The sequence below is a fragment of the Miscanthus floridulus genome, chromosome 2 (assembly GCF_019320115.1).
Source record: "Miscanthus floridulus cultivar M001 chromosome 2, ASM1932011v1, whole genome shotgun sequence".
NCBI classification, from domain to species: domain Eukaryota; kingdom Viridiplantae; phylum Streptophyta; class Magnoliopsida; order Poales; family Poaceae; genus Miscanthus; species Miscanthus floridulus.
Window position 1 is genome coordinate 135,457,915 of NC_089581.1, and position 27,165 is coordinate 135,485,079.

General features: G+C 44.8%; 2 protein-coding genes across 8 annotated transcripts; both read right to left on the minus strand.

Moving 5' to 3' along the window:
• Window positions 1–4,092: 4,092 nt before the first annotated feature.
• LOC136539769 (protein ALP1-like) lies at window positions 4,093–9,567 on the minus strand. 7 transcript variants are annotated; one of them, XM_066531750.1, is made up of 6 exons: window positions 9,318–9,567; window positions 9,198–9,227; window positions 9,082–9,115; window positions 8,921–8,976; window positions 5,340–5,780; window positions 4,093–5,244 (listed from the first exon to the last, which is right to left on the minus strand). In XM_066531750.1, exons 5-6 carry the CDS (start codon window positions 5,775–5,777, stop codon window positions 4,732–4,734), a joined length of 951 nt encoding a protein of 316 aa, XP_066387847.1. In that variant the 5' UTR covers window positions 5,778–5,780; window positions 8,921–8,976; window positions 9,082–9,115; window positions 9,198–9,227; window positions 9,318–9,567; the 3' UTR covers window positions 4,093–4,731. The 7 variants fall into 7 exon arrangements, with proteins under 7 accessions (XP_066387847.1, XP_066387842.1, XP_066387848.1 ...); XM_066531745.1 differs by having other exon boundaries at window positions 8,044–8,976; XM_066531749.1 differs by lacking the exons at window positions 4,093–5,244; window positions 5,340–5,780 and adding exons at window positions 7,185–7,653; window positions 7,734–7,959 and having other exon boundaries at window positions 8,044–8,976.
• Window positions 9,568–12,451: 2,884 nt separating this feature from the next.
• LOC136539770 (probable trehalose-phosphate phosphatase 9) lies at window positions 12,452–14,743 on the minus strand. Its single transcript, XM_066531752.1, has 5 exons — window positions 14,359–14,743; window positions 14,131–14,271; window positions 13,892–13,963; window positions 13,504–13,599; window positions 12,452–13,362 (listed from the first exon to the last, which is right to left on the minus strand). Exons 1-5 carry the CDS (start codon window positions 14,602–14,604, stop codon window positions 12,826–12,828), a joined length of 1,092 nt encoding a protein of 363 aa, XP_066387849.1. The 5' UTR covers window positions 14,605–14,743; the 3' UTR covers window positions 12,452–12,825.
• Window positions 14,744–27,165: the final 12,422 nt, after the last annotated feature.

Here is a 27,165-nt window from a genome sequence, read left to right on the forward strand (position 1 = left end):
TGCTTCATCATAACTAACTTTGGGTTATACGACCTTGATCAAAATTCAACCATGTTCCTTGTAAATCTCCCCTAACGATCATTGCATCATGCATATATGCTTCATCATATTTGTTGCACTGCATGTTCATTCATATACCGCCTCCGTCCCAAAATACACGACGCTTTTGACTTTTAGATATCATGTTTGACCATTTTGTGCAAATAGTAAAATAGATAAATCATTATTAAAGTACCTCTAATATTAGAATAAGTCATAAAAAATAAATTATATTTATACAAATTTTTTAAATAAGATAAACAGTCAAATAAGATGTCTAAAAGTGAAAAAATATCATCTATTTTGGGACATAGTGTGTGGACTGAGGACCAACAGCTCTAGGAGATCCCGGCTGACACCATCGTCCCTGAAGGCACCCCAACCTAACTTTCACGGTACATGCATCCAATGCAAGCTCCCGTGTATTCATAAGTTTTTTACCCTATAGGCACCTTACTAAGTTTTTATATAAAGCAAAAAAATCGACAAATTAATATATGTTGTAGGTATATGAACATCAAAAAAGATGCATGAGAAGTGGTTGTTGGACTATTACTGAATTCGAACGAGGCTGCAAGCAAACGGGGGGTTACGCGATCGACAAGTGTTCTCAACTTTTAACATTGGTTGTCACCAAGCTAGACAGTACGTATCCATCAGCTTTTGAATCTTTCTTTTGGGCAGCAACAGGAATGCATGTATGAATCAAACTGTGTGTGTGTCACTGATGTGTCGCAACGCTTGAGGTAGCATCAGTCTGGATCACGTACACGCAGACGCAGGAAGGAAAGGTCGAAGCAACACCGAAAAGGGGGGCTTCGCATGCGCTGTGGCCTAATTTCCTGCAGCTGCAGTCGTTGCTCGTCCAGACGCTTTAGCCGCGGCCGACCGCGCGGGCGCCTTTTTCCCCGGCGTGCGTGGCCACTACGCCGGCCGGGCCGCCGGGTCACGCCACCGCGGTAGCGGAGGACCACCTCGCCTCTGGAGCAATCACGTGTGTGTGCGCGCGCGCGCTGCGGCGGCGGCGTGCGTGCCTTCCTGCTAAAGAAACGGCTGCTTAACCCTCGCCGGCTGCTTTAGGGGCAGCATGCAGGTGATCGAGGAGAGAGGAGAGGAGGATGGCCGGCATGTGCGTGACGGCTAGCTTGCTCCGATCGATGCTTGTAGCCCCGGCGAGTGACAAAGATTCTATGCCCATGTTTATTGGCCTCGATCGATCGAGATCATCCCTCGTTAAGCAACCGTGAGAAGAGAGAGAGACAGAGAGATTCAGTGTCATCGTCAGTGCACCATGCATGAATGATGGCCGGCGCCAAGCCAGCAGGCCAATCATTTGTTTGTTGTTTCATCTGGTATGGTATGGATGGAGCGATGAATGATCGCACGCACCCACCCCTGCAAAAGCGGCCCTGCTTTTTGCTCGTGCGTGCGTGCGGTTGCATTGGCCTGCAAGTGCAAGTGCAAGTGCAAGCGATTAGCAAGTTCATTATTCCCTTGAGATGTGGTAGTGCTACATAGCAGCTTGACTCCAATAATTATCTGATGATCTCGACCCATGCACGCAGTGTCTTCTGTATACAGTATATACTACTACCATATATGCCTAGCTAGAGTATAAATTTTGTATTGTATATGTGCATGCTATAGTAGACTAGATATATTTGCTTGTTGGACGTATGTACATGTACACATACGAATTGCATTGTAGGGGCAAGATCCCCCACAGGCCCACACACACATGGGGCTCCGATGGCGGCACAGAAGAAATGTTGGAAATAATAGCAATTTATTAGTGATCCATAAATTAATTCTGACAATAAGAAAAAGAACAACATCATGTATCATAGGTGTGTGATTTAACACTAGCGCTATGATCCGAGATAAACTCAAACTCTCTAGTGCTAGTAACAGAAGAAACGCTAGAATGAATAATGGAGAAAGTGTAGACATTCTTACAGTGAGGATGTCGGTGCAAGAGTAGGTGAAGAAGACCATTGATGAAGATCAGCAAGCACCGGCGCAGAGGGAAGAAGACGTCCAACGAGCAGTCACGATGGCGCGCGCTTCCCAAAAAACTGATATGCCCCCTACCCGTGCAGGGACACGAGCAGACATAGGCTTCAAAGACCTGCTCTTCCGGCGCCGATGACACGTCGACAATGGGATGGGGAAGACGGCGGCAGCGTAGCACAGTGCCAAAAGAAGGAGATGAATTGTCTGTACTGAGGACGACGTCTCGTCCTAATATATACACGTGTCGCAGCTAGGGAAAGTCATTAGCCACGCAATCACATCATTAACGTGATTGACCTGCCGTTAGTCGACTAGAGCAATTAGAGCAATCAATCACCATTAATACGAGAATAATTGCTCGTCAAAACAGGCCAGCGCAATTTTTCTCCATACATGCAAAAAATATCGAGTAGCAAAAGGAACCCGTGAACCCGTAAGGTGAAAGCAAGAAATTGTCAGACCATTCACACGCATGCAAGCGAGCGTGCATGTATCTTCCTTTTCCTCTCCCCCTAATAACTTCAACTAGTCGGAGACAACTAAATTATTTAAATTGGTCTTACTCCTTCTAGAGTAGCAACGTGGGACTAAAGTCTCCCACCATACCATGCATATGAGAGTGGGTCTTTAGGATTTATCTGACAATATTATTTGGGCCAGCCCAATTCTTCTATCAAGAAAAGTCTCCTGGACCTTTTTTTCTCCAAATTCAGATGCAAATTTGCTTGTGTTTGCTTGATGTGCTCTCCCTTATATTTTGGGTATAGCCTGTCTTTGGCCTATTCATGAGATGTATCGATGCATACACATGCATGCATGTGCATTGAGAACACTCAGGGGCAGATCTAGCGGTGGGGCAAGGCAGGGGAAGGAGCTCAAGCCCTCCTACCGCCGCTAATCCCATGGAGCCCTTCTAGAGCCCCTTAATTTTTTTTTGTCATAACTATTTTGAGAAGGAGAGACCGGAGGTTGAAAGTCACGGTAAGCCCGCAACTTCAGCCCCTCTTTACTTTCATCCTAAATCTGCCACGCATCAATTGGAGCTACCCGTCACATGGCAGCCATCCTCCATGTGGCAGATCTAAGATGAAAGTTCAGGGGAGGTAAAGTTGCGAGTTTATCGTTATCTTCCACCTTCATCCTTGCGTTGTGCCTACCGTATACTATATGTCCCTGGCACGGCAGCGGCTGCAGGCAGACGGATCAATAACTGCATGCATGGAGGTCGATCTTGCACCGGTGAGGGACAAGCGGCAGAGCACGAGTAGCTAGGCCGGCCGCGCCCGCCCGTCGTCGTCCCGTCCTTGTTCGCCGAGATCGACCCAATAAGCACCCACCCGGCCTGACCGGCGCGCGCTTGCCATAACGAGCCGCCCGCCCTCGCTTGTGCCTGTGCTCGCGCGCGCTGTACCTGCAACGACGACAACGATGGGCGTGTTTGGTTCATTTCCCAGCCCAGCCTAGCTCGCATCAGCCAGCCAGGCCCCCTTTGGCCAGGTTGAGCGCATGCAAGGGGTGGTTGTTTGGTTGGCTGGCTCCCAGCAGCCTGGTCCCATGCAGCCGGTGTTTGGTTTTCTGAACCTGTATCGGATTCAAATCAAGAGGATGCAGGAACCATGTTTGGTTGCCCGCATAGAAGCCGGTGGAGTTACCACTTTGATTTAGTGGTAAGATTACCACTAGCAAGTCCAAAGTTTGCTACAACACTTTGTTTGCAATGAACATTACATCATTTTGGAAAGCTAAATTAAAATTACTAAAGCCCGGACTAATATTATTACACCCTCCACTAAAAATTACATCATTTTGCTACAACACTTTGTTTGCAATGAATATTACATCCTTCTTTGCAATGCATACCGCATGCTCCACTACGAACACGCCATCGGCTTCATTTTTTCTTCAGCTTTTAGACCATGGAATGACAAACAAAAAATTAAAGTTCATCAATGACATAAGGCATGTGCTCAGTATAATAAACCAAAGCATCATTGGCATAAGGCATGTGCTCAGTATATATAAAAAAACCTCATCATTGGCACAAGGCATGTGCTTAGTTTTAAAAAACGTCATCATTGGCATTAGACAAAAGCTCATATTGAAATGGTCACATCATTGGCAAACAAGATCAGATTAGTTCTCAGATCATCAAGTTCACATCAATGTCAACACAGGCAAAAAGAGATGCACCAGCTAGGTAAAGAATGCAGACTCAGGTATAAGAAAACAAGCATCACAGGCAATGGACATGTGCTTAGATATAAGAAAACAAACATCACAGGCAATGGACATGTGCTTAGATATAAGAAAACAAGCATCACAGGCAATGGACATGTGCTCAGATATAAGAAAACAAAAATCACAGGCAATAAGGCAAGTGCTCAGAATGAAATTGTGCAAATCACAGGCACAGGCTGGTGCCCATATCAAGTTCAGAACCACAAGGTTCACACCATTAGCAATGGACTCATGGTCAGATTGCCACCACTAGGTTGATCTAGGTTGTAGGTGCAGGGTTATCTAAGACACTAACTATATGTTAGTGTTAGTAAGTAAGCTATGCAGGATCAGATCAACTGCACAAAAGAGAAGGTCAACCCACTACACATCCACCAGCTGTAGTTAGGTATGCACAAAAGAGGCACTGCACAAAAGGATCAACCCCAAGCTGTGAAGCCTTCACATGTAGTAGTGCTTGGCCAAGTAGGTCCTTAGCCACAGCTCACGGTGGGAGTCAGACATCTTGACAAAAGCTGAACCCAAGGCCTTGTTATCCAGCAGATGGCCATAAGCACACATCAGTGCTTCTTCAGTGAAGCCTGGCACAAACATAACAGCACCATACAGCTCAGGGTGGGAATCCTCAACCTTGGTCGACCTAATAGCATCAGCAACATCCTTCACTGCCTCTGCCATGCCAGTGAACAGAACAACATCCTCTTCTGCCAGCATGGATCTCTTCCTCTTGTTACCAACTCCTCCCTCACTCTTGGTATCCTCAGGAGTCACAGTCTTGCCACTGTTCAGGATCTCAGTCTTCAGTGAGCTCTCAGCACAGTCAGATGGTGTGCCAAGTGGCTCATTGGAGCCCATAGCCCACTTGCCTGTTGCCTGACCATTGGCAAAGATGACCATCATCTGCTTGTAGTGTTGTATGGGCTTGTTGAGCAGTGGAGCATCATTGGGGTGGTCCTGCAAAATGAACTGTCCCTTGTTAGCCATAATGACAAAATGTTTCAAAGAGACATCTAACAAATTAAGTTGTAGTATCACAGGTTCTTGCTCACCTTGGTATGACCATTGTAGTGTTCCTCCTCAAGAACAATCATGCAGTTGTCCTCATCCCACTGAGCTCCACTAAGGTCCCTCAGCTTGGACAGTTTCACCCACCTCTGCCTCCACTTCCTCAGGTGGTTGTACACCTGGGTACCACTAACTTCATGACCACAGAACTCTTGCAGGGCCTTTGCCACCTTGTTCAGGTGCACTTCTTTGAAGCCCTTATCAGTCCTCACTCCAGTGGTAATGAGCTGGCACATCTGCTTCAGCACAAAGGCAGACATGGGCTCAGTCCACCTCAGAGAGGTCCTCTGCTGAGCAGGTTCCTGTGATGCTGGTATGAAACCAGTCACATCATCCCCAGCAACCACATTGTCACCAGCCAAAAGACCACCATCCAGTCCAGGGAACACAAGGTCATCAGCAGGCATCATCTCCTCAGCCATAGCCTAATTCATCATTGCACATGCCCAGAGCCTCAGCACAGGTGTTTTGTATCACAGAAAAAAACATCATTGCACATGCCCAGAGCCTCAGATCAAGTGTAGTATCATAGAAAAAAAAACATCATTGCACATGCCCAAAGCCTCAGATCAAGTGTAGTATCACATAAAAAAAACACATCATTGCACATGCCCAAAGCCTCAGATCAAGTGTAGTATCACATAAAAAAACATCATTGCACATGCCCAAGGTCTCAGATCAAGTGTAGTATCACAGAAAAAAAACATCATTGCACATGCCCAAAGCCTCAGATCAAGTGTAGTATCATAGAAAAAAAAACATCATTGCACATGCCCAAAGCCTCAGATCAAGTGTAGTATCACATAAAAAAAACACATCATTGCACATGCCCAAAGCCTCAGATCAAGTGTAGTATCACATAAAAAAACATCATTGCACATGCCCAAGGTCTCAGATCAAGTGTAGTATCACAGAAAAAAAACATCATTGCTATTGCCCAAAGTCTCAGATCAAGTGTAGTATCACAGAAAAAAAAACATCATTGCACATGCCCAAGGTCTCAGATCAAGTGTAGTATCACAGAAAAAAAACATCATTGCTATTGCCCAAAGTCTCAGATCAAGTGTAGTATCACAGAAAAAAAAACATCGTTGCTATTGCCTAAGGTCTCAGATCAAGTGTAGTATCACAGAAAAAAAACATCATTGCTATTGCCCAAAGTCTCAGATCAAGTGTAGTATCACAGAAAAAAAACATCATTGCTATTGCCCAAAGTCTCAGATCAAGTGTAGTATCACAGAAAAAAAATATCATTGCTATTGTCCGAAGTCTCAGATCAAGTGTAGTATCACAGAAAAAAAAACATCATTGCTATTGCCCAAAGTCTCAGATCAAGTGTAGTATCACAGAAAAAAAACATCATTGCTATTGCCCAAGGTCTCAGATCAAGTGTAGTATCACAGAAAAAAAATATCATTGCTATTGTCCGAAGTCTCAGATCAAGTGTAGTATCACAGAAAAAAAAACATCATTGCTATTGCCCAAAGTCTCAGATCAAGTGTAGTATCACAGAAAAAAAACATCATTGCTATTGCCCAAGGTCTCAGATCAAGTGTAGTATCACAGAAAAAAAACATCATTGCTATTGCCCAAAGTCTCAGATCAAGTGTAGTATCACAGAAAAAAAACATCATTGCTATTGCCCAAAGTCTCAGATCAAGTGTAGTATCACAGAAAAAAAATATCATTGCTATTGTCCGAAGTCTCAGATCAAGTGTAGTATCACAGAAAAAAAAACATCATTGCTATTGCCCAAAGTCTCAGATCAAGTGCAGAATCACAGGAAAAAAACAGCATTTGTCCATGAATAAAATGAATTACAGGCAACTTAATGATACATAATAGAACTCTAGATTCTAGAAAGACCCCTATTAGCCCACATGTGATTAGCCCATTCATCCCTCTGAAGTGCCCAGGCAGCATTGTCATCCATATGAGCAGGATGGGGCTGACTGTTTGTGTCATTTGGTACCCAAGAGAACTCTTCTGGAATAACCTCATCAACCCCAAAACTAAGGATCCAGTTATGCATTATACAACATGCAAGCACAAGCTTGATTTGTGTCCTCAAGCGATGGAATGGTTTGTTGGTGTCAATGATGCGAAAACGGTTCTTCAGAGCCCCAAATGCCCTTTCTACAGTTACTCTCAAACTAGAGTGCCTCAAATTATACAACTCTTTTGGGTTGGTTGGGTAGTTCCTATTCCCATATTCTTTAAGATGGTACCTACAACCTCGATAAGGAGGAAGAAATCCAGGCCGACAAGCATATCCAGCATCTACTAAGAAGAATTTGCCTAAAACAAATGTGGAGTTCAATTAGATTCATCATTTTGCAGTTACATTTGCTTCTTATTATCACAGTTGATTTAATTACCTGGTGGAACCCTCAACCCATCCTCTCTCTGTAATGCATCAGCAAGAATTGTGGCATCATGAGCTGATCCCTCCCAACCAGCCAGCACATAGGTAAATTTCAAGTCAAAGCTAACTGCTGCTAGCACATTTTGTGTGGGGGCATTCTTTCTACCCCTAAATGCAGCTTGCATCTTGGCTGGAACTTTGGCAAATACATGAGTCCCATCAATGGCCCCAATGCAGTCCTACATGGCATCCAAAATTGCATAGTAAATTGACATGAGCTAATGCAACAATATCCTAGCAGCTATATGACAGGTTTTTTTTACCTTAAAGTAAGGATACCATCTATGGCTGTTGCTAATCTTTACTGGTGTCTCATTGCTTGGAGGTCTAATCATCTCTTGTCTAAGCTCACCAATAGCATACAACACGTCTTTAAAATGGCGGTGGACTGTCTCTATAGACCTTCTCCAATTTTGCTTTACAACTCTAAATCGTTGGTTATGACCAACAATATGGAGAAACATTGCAACTTGCTCTTCAACACAAGAATTTATGTTGTCAGCAAGTAGCTTCTTCTCCCTAAGCAAGTTGCACAAACTAAAAAAGGGTGCCCTTCTCATTCTAAGCATGTTCACACACTCTATATCATTGTAGTTGTAAATTAAGTTCAAGTTCCTTTGGCGCTCCTCATCCCTAATGCTCATTGGACCATAATTGATCTGAGGCCGCTGACTCTGAAGCATTCTAAGTCTAGCAAACAGCAGGGCATACATAGCAGTGATAAGAGCAGCAGCACGAGCAAAAAGAATGCGTCTCTTCTCTTCCAAGTCCATCTAGAAAAAATGAATGGAATTTAAGGACAAATGCTCAGAATGACAATGTCATCATCATGGACTTGGACAAAAGCTTAGAAAAAGGATTCATCATATACTAGAACATGCTAAAAATAAGACTTTCATCATCACAGACTAGGGCAATAGCTCAGAAAAAAAGGCATCATCATAGACTAAGGCAATAGCTCAGGACAAAAGGAATCATCACAGATTTGGACAATAGCTCAGACAAAATGGCAACTTCATATACTTGCTCATAATCTCACAAAGTAGGACATGCATCCGAATCCAAGAACGCAGGACTCACTATCGCACGGTACAGATTAGGGGGGAGGCGAGAGGGGGAGTAGATATACAAAATACCCACGTCAACAAGCAGCAGCACCAGCTAAAGCCCAACCCAGCAGGTGAGGGAGCTCAGATCTGCAAGCACACAAGCAAAGAAAAGAGGATTAGCATACACAAAATAGGATTTTTACTTGAAAAAAACAAGAAAACAATATGAGACCTAAGAACAAGGATCCATACCGCAATAACAGCCAAGAAATCAGATCTGGTGTGCCTGCAGCGAGATCAACAAACACTGGTGACCTAGGGTTTCAAATCGCAAAGAAAAATGGAGAAAGAGAAGGGGAAAAACTCACTTGCTTCGAGAGGATGCAAATCCACGGCACCTGCAACAAATCGAGATAGAGGGTAGGCATTAGGAGGCCACGAATCCATCAAGAACACCGGGGGGAGGAGGAAGAGGAGGTGGAGCTTACCGGCGGCGCAGACGGGGAGCGACAAGAAGAAGAAGAGAGGGAGGCGGCGGGAGGGAAGATATATAGGCGGTGAATGGCGGGAACGGGGGAGGTAACCCTAGGATCTTCGCGCCATCTCCCCGGGCACGGAATCGCCAGGCGCGCGAGCTCGCGGGAGCACGGAGCGAGCCAGGCTGAAGAAAAACGGACGATTTGGGCGTTCCTCGCGAGCCAGGCCAGGAGACGGCTTTTGCACGAGCGGAGCCTGGCTCGGGACGGTGGCCAGGAAACCAAACATAAGGAGGCTGCATCCGGAGATGCTGGTTTGCCCTTATGCGGGCAACCAAACACGCCCGATGTGTCCACCCAGAAGCTTACGCACTCGAGCGTGGCGTCATGCCTGCGCCATAGGCTGATGCGCTTCAGCTGCCCGGCCAGACATGAATAGTTAGCTGCTTGATGCGTATGCGTCGATCGGTTTATTGGAATCGGCCGGCCACGAGACGTAAGTGGTCGTGAACAAGGCAGGGTACACGATGCATGCATCCGGTCCCGGAATCCGGATCCCGCAGAATTATTGACTGCATCGATTTCTGGTAGTATATTCGTATGCATGATGATGATTAACTAATAATTACTTAGTTACCGGAATGCAAGCAAGCATGCCCAAAGCAAACTTTGGCATAAGCAAGAGAGTCGAGAGATATCATAATCCGTATGCTTTTGGCTTATCAGCCAAGCGAACAGGACGAGTAAGATCGATCGACTCTGCTCTGAGTGCCTGACAAGATCCCCGGCTGGGCTGACCATGCATGATCACTGGCTCACCGCGTGTGTTGTGTTGTGCCGTCGTCGAGCCTAGCTACACGAATTGTAGCGGGAGAGAGAACATTGCACGCGAGACGTCGCATTCATTCTCTGAATTAGGCACGCCGCCGCCGTGGCGCCTGCCGGGCACGAAAGCATTCGAGCAAGCAACTGAACGCTAGCTATAGGTAGAGGCTGACGGTGCCAACCAACCGAGCTTCGTTTTCCTGCCTCTGCACTCTGGAGTGTCTGGTCTGATGCCCCTGCCATGCATGACACGCTCCATGGCGCTGGACCGCTCCTTTCCGCGCGCGGCAGCAGGCATCGGCGCCGGTCGACGATGGCGACGCCGCATGGGCTCCGCGTCCGCCGCAACGTGCCGTATTCATTGTTCATCCATCGGCTCGCCTGCCGCGATCACCCACGCCCAGTGTGGCAGTACGACGTCCGTCCCATCCCCATCCTATCCTCCCGTACCGTACGTGAATGCTCTCGTCTCGTGATGCTGCCTGCCTGCTGATGGAATGGAAGCCTCCTCCTCCTCTTCCAAGAGGCAGCAGCAGTACCAGTACGATGGCGACGGTGGCGTGGCCTGTCCTGTTGGAATTCGTCTCCGATGATGCTTGCCAGACACCGAGACACCGACGCCGGCGGGGTGCCGGACGGACGGGGAGTGGCTACTTACGCAACGCGGGGATCATGTGGACTATCTCAGCGACCGGACCTTCAACAACGCAACGCCATTATGCTCCTTGGTTTTGGTTAAGCCGCATGCTGCGCAAATTAAAGGTGAGGCGCTCAGGCCTCCTACGCGTTAGTGTTAGGAAAAGAAAAAGGCACAGTCGCGCTCGCTCGCGTGTCATTTCGATCGGTTGCGATCATCACTGGCTCCATCTTCCTTCTCACTGAGAAGTGAGAACACGGAAAAGAACTTGATTTGCTACTGATTTTGAAATGAAATAGAGTACTCCACCTGTGAATGCGAAACGGAAAGCACTCCGAGGAAGAACTGAAACTGAAATTCAGAGAAGCTTCTTCTTCTCCTCTTCCGCATTGATGCTCCAAACTGACCACTTTATATGCTGGTCCACCAATGGAAGGCGAGCTGCAATTACTACTCCTCTGACCACTTTGTTGCTGCATTCATGGAAAAAAGTGACAAGTGTATGTTCCGTTCATGGCGTACTGTCACCACAGCGACAAGCCAAAGAACCCATCGTAAGAGCAACTATAATAACAGGCCGTAAGCCGACTAAATGCTGAGGTGGAGGAGAGAGGGAAGGAGAGAGAGGAGAAGTGGGCTGTAAGCTTACAGCCGGCTTGGGCACAAGAACCAAGAAAGTCTGTGAGAGAGACAAGTGGGCCATGTATTAACTGTAAAGAGCTAACCACTGTATGAGTGGGCTAAGAGAAGGCTGCAAAGAACCTTACAGCCAGCAAGCCGACTGTATTATTAGCCTTGCTCTAATAAGGACAGAACCGGAAAGGCGAATTACTGTTCCTAATCAACGAAAACCAAAATTGCGCACGTTGTTGTTCTATGTTCCGTGAATGAATGAATGAGGAGAATGCGCACGTACGAGATAGTGCCGGTTTTTCTCCCGTCCTTTTCAAAAAAAGAGAAAAAAAAGGCTGAAGCGGTTTTCGCCGCAAAATTCTCATTATTACATTAATTACTGCTGGTTTACAATTGGCAGAGGCCGGAGCAGGTGTTTCCAGTTACACTTACACACGAGTTCAAAAAAAAAAGGTTACACTTACACACACACACACGGAAACGCACTCGTTAGAACGGAAGTACTTTGTCAGGAACAGCAGCAAGCAAGCAACCACTCCGAGAATTTCAGTAGTATGTGCAGTGCAGTTTCTCTTTGCATTTCTGGGAGTGTGATGACGACAGGCGACTGAAGTTTCTTCCGGTGAATTTCACCACCATTTCTGAAATGGTGTGGAGATTGGGTCCTCCGTGCTGAGATCTGTCAGAAAGCTACGGGTCCCTGTGGGCAGCAGCAGCAGCATGATGTTTGTTTGCTTGTTTTTTTTTTTTTTTTTGATAAATGGCAAATTTATTAATCAGCAGCATGATGTTTGCTTGCTTGGGACCTGCTGTTCTCAAAGCCTTTGACAAACGCACGTTGCATTTATATAGCAGCACCGTGCTGTGCCCGTGGTCATGGCCTCTTCCTTGTGTTTCGGTTTCTTGCCGCTGTGACAAATCCGGCAGCCATAATGAACGTTTTGTTGGAAAATTATATAAAGATTAAAGATCTGATGGACGAGGACCACGGAATCATCGTCGTCTCCGAATCTAACCTCTCAAGAATCAACATGAGCAGGGGAGGAGCGGGTTGATCGAATTCTGAAAATGGATTCCATTGAGTGACAAGTACAGACAAAGCAACTAGTTACAGTGCCTCGCGAGAAGGGCGCGAAAATACAAGCCTTTTCAGCCGAGGCTTAGGGACCCATGCAAATGGTAAACAGCAGGCAGGATGACCAAAAAAAAAAAATGAAGATACATAAGGGCTGGGCTGGGTTGGGAATGAAAAATGCTACCACTAGCTAGGTCCCTTCTTGTCCCAAAGCAAGCTGATGGAGATGCAGTTGCAACAAGAAGTCCTCTGCCGGTGCAGGCGTAGCTAGCCGCGTTGAGTTAGCTTGATACAGATCGATCGAGTTGGTCATGGTGGGAAAGGATTCAAATCACACACAGAAGACAGAATCAGCTGGTGCTGGCGTTGACGACGACGAGCTTGCGCAGGAACTCCTTGACCTCGGCGGGGTCCCGGAGCGTGAAGGACGCGCTGGTCTCCTTGGGGAACCTGGACACGAGGATCCCGGCGCCCTGCCCGCGCGCGCGCAGCACCCGGAACGCGTCCTCGTCGGTGCGGTCGTCGCCGACGTAGATGGGGAAGACGTCGTCTTTGGCGGCGTCGGCGAAGCCGAGGGCGCAGAGCAGGAACTCGAGCGCCTTGCCCTTGTCCCAGCGGATCATGGGGCGGACCTCCAGCACCTTGCGGCCCTGCGTGAGGCGCAGGCCCGGGTAGTCCTTGAGCACGGCGCGGACCTGCTCGAAGAGCGCCGCCCAGGCGTGCTCCTCCACGCACCGGAAGTGCACCGACAGGCAGAACTTGTTGTTCTCCACCTTGGCGCCCGGGATGGACGGCTCCACCTGCGACACCAGCGCCGCGTACACCTCCTCCATCACCGGCAGGAACTCGCTCGCCGGCTGGCACAGCACCGACGACTCCGACTCCGCCTGATGATGCAGCAGGGACGGTCAGTCAGTTGGAAGGCACGGGAAGGAAAGAAAACCTCCTCGTTGCTTGCGAGAATGAAAAAGAAGAAGAAGATGATGACATGGACACGTGGTGGTGTAAATTTGGAAAGGTCGTCGTACCTTGCCGTGGTGGTTGGGGTCGGCGGTGGGCCCTCGGATGTCCATCCCGTGGCTCCCGGCGTAGTAGAGCTCCGCCAGCCGCACGAAGCTGAACACCTGCGCGAGCGCGAGAGAGCACGTCAGCGTCGCCGTCGTCGCCGTCACTTTCACAGCACCGAGTAGTAGGAGAGTACCAAAAGAGAAAGAGAAGTGAGGGGAGAAAAGGAAGGGCGGGGCCCAGAGCTCCCGCCACGCCAAGTGGAGGAGGTGCTTCTAGCTGGGTCGCCGGGATCCAGAGCGAGCTACCGGTGGGCGGTGGCCGCTGGATTTTACTAGGCCTCTTGTGTGGCGCTGAGAGGGCGAGGGGGAGGAGGGAGAGAGGTTCTGGAAGGTGAGAGAGTGCATGTACCTTGTCCCGGCACCGCCCGCTGACGATCGCTGTCGGGAAGCGCGCCGCCACGCCGCGCACCGCGTCCCTCATCTGCGTGTTCACAAACATCGTCGGCGTCAGAGCCAGAGGGATCCTCATCTCTTTGTTTTGTTTGTTTCTTTTCTTGTTGTTGGAACTCGGAAGCAGAGCATGCTCTGCTTTCTTGTCCATCTTAGTAGATTAGAGGTGGAAGAAACAGAGAGAACAAGAGCACGCACCTCGTCCGTCATGACGGCGCGGTCGGGGTCCTCCACGATCGGGGACAGCGTGCCGTCGTAGTCCAGGAACACCGCCACCTGCTTCCCCTGGGCCGCCGCCGCCAGCGCGTCGAACCGGTCCAATGCCGACGGGTGTCGCTCCTGCATCATCAAAACGGGATCAATTTCTTAGCTTTGTTCCGCGTGCGTTGATTTCGCCGCCCAGCGGCCGGTGGTGTGCGTACATACCATCCAGTCGTCGTGCTCCGCGTCGGCGGCGCCAGGCACGGGCGCCATGAGCCTGTGCCTCGGCGACGAGGCCTTCATGGAGTCGAGCCAGGATCCCACGACGGCGGCGCCGAGGTCCACCTGCGCGGCCAGCTTCCTGCACGAGTCGCCGCCGCCCACTGCCGCCGTCGTCCTCGGCGGCGGGAACGAGAAATGCCGCGCCGCCGCGCCGTCCTCCGGGGCGATCACCACGCCGTGCTTCGTCATGCTCGCTAGTCACTAGTGGCCGCGACCGGCAACCGACAATCACCGACAATCTGTGTGAAGAACTGAACGGTGGTGGTCGCCGCTGGCTGGACAGACAGATGTGAAGAAGATGCAGAGGGAGAGATGGGTGCTGAATGGGTCGAGCTGCTCGGAGCTTTGGCTGTGTGGGGAGTCTGGGTGCCTGGATGAGGGTATTTATAGGTAGGGGAAGACCGGAAGAGGGCAGGGATGACCAAACTTTTTTGGCGCCCGCTGCTTTTGCCCCTCTCTGTTTGTCTATTTTCTTTTTATATATATATATATGAACTGAAAAACCTGAGAGAATTTTCTTGCACTTGCACCTTGGGTTATTGAGAAACATGCACCTCAGTGCTCAGGGAAGCACAAGTGGTATTTGTGTGGGGGCCTTTGCCTTTCCTTCCTTTTTTTTCTGTTTAAGTACATTGGTTGCTTCATTATTTCTCTACCAAGATATGTGTGTGCATATTTTATTTGCACAAATTGGGGGGTTTACAGTACGAGGAAATTCTCTAAATATTATGTTTTTCTATAAAATTAATCTGATTCATACAATTTTCTACACGATTTTTTTACTTTTTTTTAAATCCTAATATTCAAGAGAAGCCTTGAAATCAATTTGGAATATACTTCATGGCATATTTATTTAATGTTTAGATATTTAATATTGTAGATGTACATATATCACTTTCTTATAAACTTAATCAAAAGTAGTTAACTTTATAAAATTTGATACATTTGATTTCTAACAAAATCTTGTTTCTTCGACTCATCAGCAATGTCGCTGAAACTATATAATAATGTAAATGCTGTGTGAGGAAACGCAGAAGTAAGAAATCTCTTCTATTTTTTTCTAAAAAAAAAAGCAAAACTAAAATAATTTGTAATATGAAACCGGAAGGGTATTGATTAGGATCATCCATGTCTTTTGGTTTTTGATGCACTTAATTAACTTTATGACGAAGCAGCTTCCTCAAGAGAAAAACACGAATGGTCAACGTTTGCAACTGAGGTAGGCTCGCAGGCAGGCAGACCGGCGATGGATCCAAAGTCTAGGCAGCTATACTAAACTAATACAAAAACCTTGCGTTAACCAACGCAACAACCGCTTTAACTAACGGCGACTTGGCAATTTCTCGCGAGACCAAACAGGAGGGAAGAACCGATCCAAAAAAAAAAAACGGGAGGGAAGAAGGGATGCGCCACGCAGGGGCCCCGCGGCCTTGGACGGTCCACGTCGGATCTGGTCACCGTTGCGCTGTCGCCCTCCACGCGTCCACGCAGCCGCGCCAGCTCGGACGTGCCACCCCGGGCCCAGCGCGCAGGCTTGTTGTGTCCACGTGTTCCTCCGAGAGCTAGCTAGGCCCGTTCGTTTAGAGGGATTTGGATGAATCTGGAAGAATCCGTGAGAGAAAAACACTCAGCCTGTTCGTTTGGCGGTGGCTTATCGTAAATGATCGTAAATTTCTAGTCGGAACAATATTTTTCTCTCACACAAACCAGCCAACAGTACTTCTTCATAAACCAACAACGATATGAACCAGCCAACCGAACAGGCTGACTATTTCGAATAAAAAAAGAAACGAAGCCAAATTTAAGGACACGCGAAAGGGCCCTAGTAGGGTGGCAGGACCGGGGGCCCACAACATCCGCATGCGCCGAGCAATTGCGCGCTTGTTCCTGTCTGTCCTCTCCTTCCTGGACTCAGCTCAGCTCCTGTCGCTGTCGGGCTGTGCAAGTGTTAGTAGTATTCTCTTTCCGTGACTCATCTCCACGCTCAAATGTTTAATTCACGCGAGGAATACGAGTCTTGTAATAATGATGATTTAACAGAAAAGAAGCTGCAACTTGGGTTCACTGTCAGTGTCAGTGCAATTTAATTCTTTGGATTCTTCGCAAGCATGCGATCCATGCACCCAAGTAAAAAACACGACGGTGGTTTGGAAATGCACACTGTGCTACTATTTATTTCTTGATTACTCCCTTCATTACAAACTTTATTTAAGATGGTTTGGTTTCCTAGATACATAGGTTTTGCTATACATGCACTTACGATATTTCTAGATACATAGTAACAATGCATCTAGAAAAAAATTTATTATATAGGAGTAATTTGAAACGGAAGGAGTAGTAATAACAAGTAAAAGAGAACACATGATTATTTCATACAAAAATGTATTTTCATTAAGATTACTCGTAGTCCGTGACTTTAAGAAATACATGTACGTGAGCATCAGCCACTATTGCGTTTTGAAAAAGAAATACTAGCAGCTATCATTAATATTTTCACTCTCTACTTTCTTTCAAAGACAATTGTTATATCATATTTGTTTATTAGGGGTATAGATGGTCATTCACTCATTTTTCCCCTTCAGAATACTACTTCTTTTGTCAGACCAGTAGTGTACCGTGGACGAAGATTGAATGACCGAGAAAGTATTTCTTAGTTAATCAGATATGTGGTCCGCAATTGAAATACAAGAAAACATAATAATATATGGAAATATATCTTCCAAAACAAACGTTTCTTAGAGACGCTAGATTTTCACGAGAGACGGCTAAACCATATAAAATAAAGTCTATGTAGCTAAGGGCCACGTCCCTCCCCAAGAAATTGAATATTAGAGCCAGATCTTCTAACAAACTGGCTCCGAAAATAGGTCTACTTTTAGAGGCAGGTCCTTTTGAGGACGGTCCTGAAAGCCTTTATTTTCAGATGATGCTTTTAAAATTTAGAAAATCAATTTATAGAAACAGACCACATAAAGCAAATACCTATGAAAATCGATTTTCAGAGGTAATCGACTTTGGTGGTCCCCTTTGAAAATTATCTCTAAGGGCGGGAGAGCTAACATCCATTTGAGTAGACACGGTTGACTCACATACCTCTATAAATGGTTTTGATCTGTCTCTAAAAACAAATCCATAGTAGTGTATCAAGTTCCAAATATTTACCATTTAAAATATCAACACGATTAGATCTTGATTAGTATCTTTTACGTTACCGTGATATTTTCAAATAAAGATGATCAAATATATGTGAACGCACGCTCATCCCCTACGAATGCATGCAAACATAATTTATACTTGTAAGCATCTTATCTTGATGACATATTTAACAAGTTTAAGGGCCCTATATGATTTTATTAACGGTGCATGAACTCGGATGACAAGTTTAACATCTGCTCAAGATTTTTACTCGAGTGGTTTCATATATTGTTGATTACTTGCAAGAATCCTAAAATGATAAATGATTTAAATTGGAAGGAGTACGTGTATATGCCATACAGGTTTAGGAGTCCATGTAGCATCTTACCCACTTTAGAATGGCAAAAGTAGTGTTATAAGGCAGGAATTTGGTGCTCACGCTCTCTTCTGTCATGTCTTTTTGGAAGAAGTTTGGCACTTTTGGCTTGATAATAACTTCTGAATAAATTTCTACTTTATGCGCAAAAAGCGACTTAGTTTTTTTTGTTTCCCAAGGCATGAGGTATTCCAGTGCACTATTTTGAGAGGAAGCCGTGAGTTAATTGGATTCCACGGAATCATATATAGTATAACAGAGGCTTGTGAATCCTAAAGACAGCCGTACCCTACCTAACGCCCATTGGAATACCCTTGTGCATCTGTGGGCTGTTTCACCTTTCGATCGTGGACATGGTACCACTCCAAATGAAAAGTTCCTTATTGTAACATTGCTTCTAGAGCTGGAGTTTCATTACTTTATGTCCTGAGAAAAATTATGAGATGCTAATTTAATTAAGGTTAGTGATTTACAAAATGTCCTCTAATTAATTAAAAAAACAGAAATTAAAAGCACATTCTAGTCTCCCCACCATCCACGAATGAATGAGTATAGCTCTTTGATACAACCCGGAATACTTATATATATATATATATATATATATATATATATATATATATATATATATATATATATATATATAACAAGCATGCATGCATCAATCCTAGTTCTCAAATATTGCTATAAAAGAAGACCAATTAATTAACATTGTCATAAGTCCTCTCATCATAGTCTAGCTAGTTTGAGAACAAACGGTCATGTAATTCATTCATGAATTGTCCGATGTAATTAAAACCACAACTCTCTCTCCACACAAAATGGTGGCATGCACGGCATTTCTTCATTCTCCACGGTAAAACGCCTGGTGGTGTGTGCGTGCCCTGAGCCCTGACGTCATGGTAGCTCCTAGCAGGCAGCGTTACCTTGGTCCATAAGAAGGTGGGGATCTGTTTCGATTGCTCGCTTGCTTGTGGAGCGAGGGAATTGAAGATATCCATACCAATTCCAGAGTCTCCAACACTGCAAACTTCACACGGCCACGTAGAAGTTTCAGAGGCATCACGTAGGGAGGAGTACGCATCTAGGAGGCTGCTGCTCGATCCGGAGGCCGCAGATGCATGCAATATTCAAATGCACGCCCCTTGGAAGATATGCCATAATTAATTAATGGGCCGGGGCTGGGCCGTCAAAGTCACAGTTTCTAGGTCACTACCCCCACATCAGCATCATACATACAGTAATACAGTGGCGAAGCTGGAGCTAATATGAGGGGGGGGGGGGGGGGGGGGGGGGGGGGTTTGCAACACTTTCATACTACTTAGGGCGTGTTTGGTTTCATGGCGAGCTTGCCATAAGAGGGGAGCAAATTTGGCTGGCTTGTTCTAACAAGGAAAATTATGAAGAAACCTTGCCGCCACATGCCCTGAGACTAGCTAGCTATCCAAACACATTTCTAACCCTCAGTTTCTCGCTTGGTATGGTCAAGCAAGATTTGCCAAAGGAACCAAACACACCCTTAGACTCTGTTCGGCCCGATTCTAGATTTTCATTCGGCGCAACTCCAAATAGTTGTGGCTCCTTACTAGGGCACGCGGAGGTGTCAGAGTTGTGAAGCTTAAAATAATGGCTTTATTAGCTCCTATTTTATTTTAAGAAAAGAGATAAAAGCAGCTCCTTACTATAATGTATAGAGGAGGCGACTGGAGCTCCAACAAACCAGGCCTTGATCTTGATATGCAATATTTACATGGTAAAATTTTCTTTTTCTAAGGTAATATATATGGTTCTAGAAAATTATATATAAAAATAGAGAGAATTATACAAACTCAATAAATATGTATATATATACACAAAATCAAGAATACTCGAAGTATAGAAACAAAGAGTAGTACTTAGCTTGTGCAACCAAGGAATGATGAGAGGGTGTAGGAGGCAGCATGAACGGATATACAATAATAATATACTGTTCGATTAGCCCATGGATCATATGCTCGTGGAGTCCTGGTCCTAGGCCTCACTACGGTCACACATGCAGGACTTTTTTTTTCTGACAATAAACATGCATTTATTTCAACAGCATGAAGCTGTTAGAATAGATTAGGATTCACATGCAGAACTTGGAGTATTGGTTTGCTCAAGCTTTCACACTTTCATGTTGCGCCGTGGGGGTGCCTGACCTTGGATTGTGGGGGGTGCACACATGGTAAATCGAGATGATTAGCACTTAATTTCGTTTTTGCCGTGGGTGCATCGGCACCCCCTACACCATACGTAGCTTAATGTAGTACTAGTAGTAGCACCTTGATGCACGCTAACCTTCTACTACTAGTTCTTTTTGGTTAGTTTTATTTTATTTTATGCACGCATGCATACAAGTCCGGTGTGTGTGCCTCAGCTTTAGACCTGTGCTGTGCCGCCAACTATTCTCAATTGCATGCATGTGACGCTACGGTACTGATTCTTTCCACTGTAGGATGCTAGCATATTTTTTCGGCTTTTTTGTTCTTTTGTTTTTGCTCTGCAACTTTGGGAGAAGGAAGAAGTCCAAGTCTCCTGTCTACCCTGACTTTGACTCTTGGACAGAAAGGTTGCCGCTGCTGCATCTGCAGGCATGACTGACCGACTCAATGCCCCGCGCCTGGTGGACAGCCGTCGAAGCTGCCTCGCACCTTCCTGCTGCGTCCGCCGTCACTTAGAAATTTCACAGGACTAATTTTACTTTAAAAAGAGGCAAAGACTTAAAAAAAAAAAACTGGAACAAAAAATCTTGCATTCTAAAGAGATCTAAAAGTGTTACTGTACTACCTATTTCGCTCCAAAATTTCAGACGATTGAAACAGTCGCCAACATTCACCTCAACACAGAATAGCGACCTGTTCGTTTGGGCTTGTTTGACTGAAAGTATTTTTGGCTGATTTGATGTGAAAAAAAAAATTATTCACTGACTGATAAGCCATGGTTTATAAACCAAACATGACCCAGGAACACGCTGTAGATCCAGGCCTTAAATCCGGTGGTGGTTGTCTGAGGCTGGCAGACTGGTAGTGGCATAGTATGATAAAAAAAATAAAATGCACTTATATATAAATAAATCTAAAAATGAATACTCCGATACAAGAAGCGACACAGATGGGTGTGGACTGGACACTCCTACTCTTTGCCCCCAAGATTCTGGACAGCATGCGTACCGCATCTCGACGGCCGGGTCGGAACACCAAAGATATGTAGCCGAATACAAAAGGTTAAACTGATGTACTGTACTACTATAAACTACTAGTACTATTACAAATTCAAAGTTACTCTAGACCGGTAGAAATAATCAAGAAAACTACAGTCAAAGTCTCTAATGCTGCCATTAACAACAGGACAAGCTGCTGGCTTCATATTTTCTATAATACTTCTAAAAATGAAGTAATGAACGTGTTACTGTGTAATCGGCGCAGTCCACGCTGCAATGCACGGTGATTCTTAATTCAAGGCAGGTAGTTTTCATTACTTTTATATACAATATATATGCTGGGAAAACAGGGTGTTCAGAAAAGCCTACCCGTAAAGTTCCTCAGAAGAATACGCTTATTGCTTGTTGGAAATGCACTGCTTTTCTCGATTTTTGGGAAAACATTTTTTGTTTGTAAAAATGTGTTCTTGAAAATTATTAGTAAGAGTTTTTTTTGACATTTTTTACTTAAAAGAAAATAAAATTTTCAACTAATTATCAGCATGTTCGCTTGGTCGTGTTTGACTTATAAGCCATAGTTGAAAGTACGGTTGACTGATTTGGTGTGAGAGAAAAATATTGTTCGTTGACTGAAAACAAGCCGAAACAAGCCCAAACGAACAGAGCGTATGATGGTCCTCAATCCATCATCTCAATTCATCGTATTAATGCGAAAGGGACTGTAGCCTATTAGTTATAAGAGCCTTAATAGCACCTCAGATCCTGTGTTTAAGTCCCTAGAGGAGTGAAGTTTTTAGGATTTCACAGCATTGTGCTTTCAGTGGTAGGCAACGACAGCGAAACGCCTATGGTGAAATGACTTTGTCAATGTTGAGAATTTACCGGTCCAGTCTTCGAAGATGCTCAAAGGGATAGAGTTTATGTGCATGTGTTCCTAGGGTTGAGTGTATGTGCGCTGTGATTGTTTGCGTTGTATTGTGTAATCGCAATAAAAAAATCATCATATTAATAATTTAGTGAAAGAGAAGACTTTTTGTTCTAACGTTAATCATATCATAGTAACACTATAACTTATTATTTAGGTGGCCTTTTATACACTTCGTGTTGAAGATCCGCTTACGGTCTAGCTATCAAATGTAGCCACGTTATTTGACAAGATTGAAGATCCGAAAAAAATGATTTGATTTGATTTCTTTCAAATGCTGTTTATTAGGATGAAGGATTCTTTATTTCTAGCCCTGTTCGTTTCGCTGAAATTTGGTTTATATGCTGATACCTATGTTGATTTGTTATGAGAGAAAAATATTGTTCGTTCGTTAAAAGTACCGACGAAAGTGTTGCATAACAGAGCCCACTCTGTACACGTTCGTGTGTGAAAGAGGGGTGAACTTTGGCGCCGGCCAGACAAGAAGACGGTCGATCTTTGTCCGACACCACAGTACGTAGGAGTGGTAAAAATAAACGAAGCAGAAACAGACCAGAATTAGCATTGCTCTTTTTTATTATTATTATTATTTCCTTCTCGCCTTTTGCCTGCCTTCGTTCTGTGACTTCTGTCGCTCGACCTAGCTGCTGCTTGCGAACGCAAGAGTCCATTCTTTCGTTCGTTCCAGTAACATTCGTCGCTCTTGCTTCTTCTCATGATCGAGTGGACGCACAAAGTTTCACCACTCCCTACACCGTTCACGCATGATCTCAGCTGCCTTGTCCTTGCATTGTTACATGCGCGTACGTGGTTAGTTGTGGCCGTGCGTAGGATACATGACACCTAGACGTTAACCCAACCGTTTTTTGTTTATTGTTATTAGATTACAAGTTACATACAACACGCTTGCTTGCTTACTTCACTGATGCTCCAGCCTCTCCCTATTCTATTCTACTGCTGGAGTATCAAGCAGTCAGTACTTGACTGCTGGTTAAATAAATATATAATCGACCATTACATATATAAATACTGTATGTAGCAGCCGCGGATTATTATTATTTTAATTATATGATATCTCCTAGCTCACTCTATCAGTTAAATTGTCTGTAGTTGCAATTCCTGATTCTGATGACAGAGACTGCGCTGCGCTACACACATTTCTCTCTCGGGGTCTCTACATACAAATTCCTCTCTCTTTATTTTATCTGTCAAGCACTAAATTGGCCTCGTAAGCAGTGACGAAGCCAGCGGTGGGACTAGGGGGGCTCTAGCCCCCCTACCGATCCTGGGCACGTGGAGCCCCCCTAAGCCCTCTCTTAAAATTTTATGCATATATGTATTAGGTAGGAGGGGCTAAGGTTAAAAGAAGATAAAAAAGCAACTTTTTGTGTAGAGCAGCCCCGGTTGACGCATGTACTATGCATGGTTTCATTCAGTGACTTGTGTGGCTACCTCACCAGCCATTTTCCTGTCCTATTTTTTTTTTTTAAACGATTCGAAGTCAAGCATCCAGAATATATAGAAGCATAGGTTATAGTGACTCAGCGAAATATATATACAGTGGAAGCCAAGAATCCAGAAACCTAGTTGCTCGTCTGCAGATGAGAAAAGGGTTTTGCTAGCACCTGCGATCAAGTAGGACGACCGACTTTTCTTTAAGCTTATGTGTTGATAGCCGACGATTTGTTGATTCCCTTCCCTCTAGCATTTTATTTCTTCCAAAAAACGGCTAATATCTTAGGACTTAGGGTATTTTTTACAGCATTTTGTTCCAAATCTTATAACAAATAATGGCCACTTAGTTATGTTAATTTAGGTGGCATGCATGAAAGTATATTTTTTTTTGAAAAAGAAATTGTAGAATACGTTGGTGCACGATTTTCTGTCCAAAACGTCACCTAGTTATGATTAGCTAGAGTTGGGTAGAAGCTACTAACCCATATGTACATACTCCTCGGTCCTGTGTATTATTCTTGTTTACCATTCATTCACATCAGTCTTGCATGTAGTGCCGGTGGTGATCGATACTTGTTCAAAGCTTCTCTCTGAACAGATACGACGATTAAGGTATTTTTTTCTTATTAAACTAACTTAAGGCAGGTGATCGCCATGGACGGTATTAAAGGTAGTCCTAGCGTGTATACATAAATGTACATGTGTCAGCGGTTACTTGGTACACATGCACGTCGAGGAGAGTCGTCGTCGTCGTTGTACGACGACAAGAGCCCATCATGCCCTGAAAACTAAAAGGGAGTCGCCGTGGGCCGTGGACGGCCACGTACACACTAGCTGCACGGCGTGGTCGGCGGATCCATCACCGGTGGAACCTTCCTTTTGGGCATCCTGTACGTTGATGGCTACAGCGGGTCCACGTGGCCGGTCTCGCGTGTCGATCGGCCTCCTGCGACGAGTCTATTCTAATTAAGCTGTCACGTTGATTGGTTGGCTTATTAACAGGGTGTGAGTGTGTGACAACTGACAACAGTGGTAGCGATCCCCATGGTTTTTCTTATGAGAAAAATAAACTCTGATGTTGCCTTCACTCATTTCTTTTCCAGCAATCAGCTACCGCTCGAAGTGTTTAGGGCCTGTTTGAAACACGAGAACTTTTTTTTTTCTATTCCTATATTTTTTTCTATGAAACTGAACGGATGTATGTGAAATTCTTGTACAAATCCTATGAAATTCCTGCGTTCCAAACCAGACCTGAATGAGTAGGATTTTCCCTCCCACTCGATCATCGGCACGGACAGTGGCGGATCTACAGCCGGTCCAGCCAACACGAGTAATATATCTGTGTATATAATGTAAAAAGAAAAAGAAACACACACACGATGCTTTGCCTGCCTCCCGCTAAGTCCACTGGGTGCGTTGCGAAGTCACGATCCCAATCCCCAACAGCCGCCGCCGCGCCGCTCTCGCTTCGTCTATGGCCTGCCTCACGAACTCGCGAGGCGCGTTCTGGCGATCTCGTCCTAGCTGTGATTCTACCCATTTCGTTCCTGAAAAAGAAGTCAGCGCGGACAGCGGTGCCTACGTTCTGTAGTTCTGGCCGGCTGGCCAACTGCTGTTGCCGGCGTTCTGGGCTTCTGGCCGGGAAGGCATTCAGCAGCTACCTGGACCACTGCTGCCACCACTGCACTTGTAATTTGTAAAGTACGCAGACTCGCAAAGACTTCAAGAATTCAACACGACTTGCACAGGTTTGCCAGATTTAATTATTTTATAATTTATCATCTCTAAGCATACATAATTAGTTACATTATCTTTTAGAATTGTTCAAGAAAAGAAACGGAGATATTATCTCTTTTCCAGAAACACACAGCCAAGAAGGCAGCGACGGCTACTACTACCGCTTCAAATCATTGTAAATCACCTAAATAAGTCAAATAACTAGCATTGTAAGTATTTAACTCTCTTTTATGCCTATAATTTTAACTATATCTTTATCGCGTTTGAACTATTTATGTCATCACAATTTGTGAAATAGTTTCTGAATTTTGATTTAATCTTTGAATTTAAGACTTGTCATATTGTTTAGTAGATGTATGTATAATTATTTTGCGGATTTGCAATTGTTTACAGATTTCATAAATGGTATTACCAAATTGTATAAGATTTTTTTTTGTACGGCATACCCTACGATAAAATTCTAGATCCGCCAATGGGCACGGAGATAGAACGAAGCAAGGATGTAGCTGGCATCTAACGTGACATGGATCATGAATGAAGAGAAGCCACACCATCATGATAGCTCAAGACCCCAGGTGCCGCACTGCCGCGGACCCATGCCGCGCTACTCTTTCTCGCGACTTGCGATTTACGATCCCATCCAAGAAGCCGCCAAGCACTGCACCTGTGCCTACTATCCTCGTCGTCCAGTCATCAGCGTGAACAAAGCCAGTAGCCCAGCACCCACCAAGAGCCTTAGATTTGGCCATGCCGACCGCGGAGGCAGAGTCCGATTAGAGTCATACTAAGCTTTACAATCACTACCCCAGCCAAGTTTTTTCGTGACGGCCTGTTCCGTCAGGAGAAGTGTCAAAAACCGTCAGGGATGATCATCTGTGATGGTTGCCGTCAGAGGTAAGCCGTCAGGGATAGACTGACAGGGAAAGCCTACTTTCCCTGACGAAAAACCATCACGGAATGATTCCTGATGGTTGCTACCGTCAGGAGAGAGTTTCCCCATCGGTTTTTCCTTATCCATCAGGAGAGAGTTTCCCCGTCAGGGAAGGTTTAAACTTTCCTTGTCAGTTACAACACCGACAGGAAAGGTTCCACCATTCTGTGTCAGTCAACAACTGTCAGGGAAACCTTATTTTTAATATCCATAAAAGCTCATTTAACTATTCAAAAAATTCATTAGCCGATCCTTAAGCATTAAATGTTACACTCAATTGTCTGATACATGTAACTCAAATACTCAATTGTCTAATACATATCATCATTCAAATTGTTCATACATTAGATAGTTCAATGGTTAACAAATCTTTAGCCATTCTAAATGCCTTGCAAAATAAAGTAAGCAAACCCAAGTTACAGTGCTATAGTTCATGTAGCTAACGTATAGGAAATAGAAGTTTAGTAATTGCTACTTCCTACAAGCCCTTCGACAGCAATACACAACAGCTGCTACACATCCATTCATCTCCATATCCTTTAGTCAAAACAAGAAAAATAACAATTCATGAGAAATCTTGTTAAATATGTAGTAAAATAATATAGCTGATTGGATGTCCAATGTCTTTGAATTAAAAGAGTGACCATAGAGAGCACTACAATATATTGGCAAAGCACTATGATGTTTTTACATATTCTTGTTGGCAGATATAGTTACTCCTTAATGTTCATAGTGTACTTCACTTGTAAGTAATAGTCTTGGTTTTACAAAATTTGTTGTCCAGTGATTCAGTCAAAAGAGATCTAGATGGCAGGTACATATAGCTAAATTCATCCACTATGTAGATTCTAAATAGAAAACAATAGCAAAATAAACAATTATCTAACATTTGATCTGCAATGCAACTTGGTTCTACTGACTTTATTTTGATAAGTGATTCAGTCATCACAAGATATCTAGATGGCAGGTACATTCTAAATCCATGCTAAGAACTAAACATCGTGTTCTTCAGG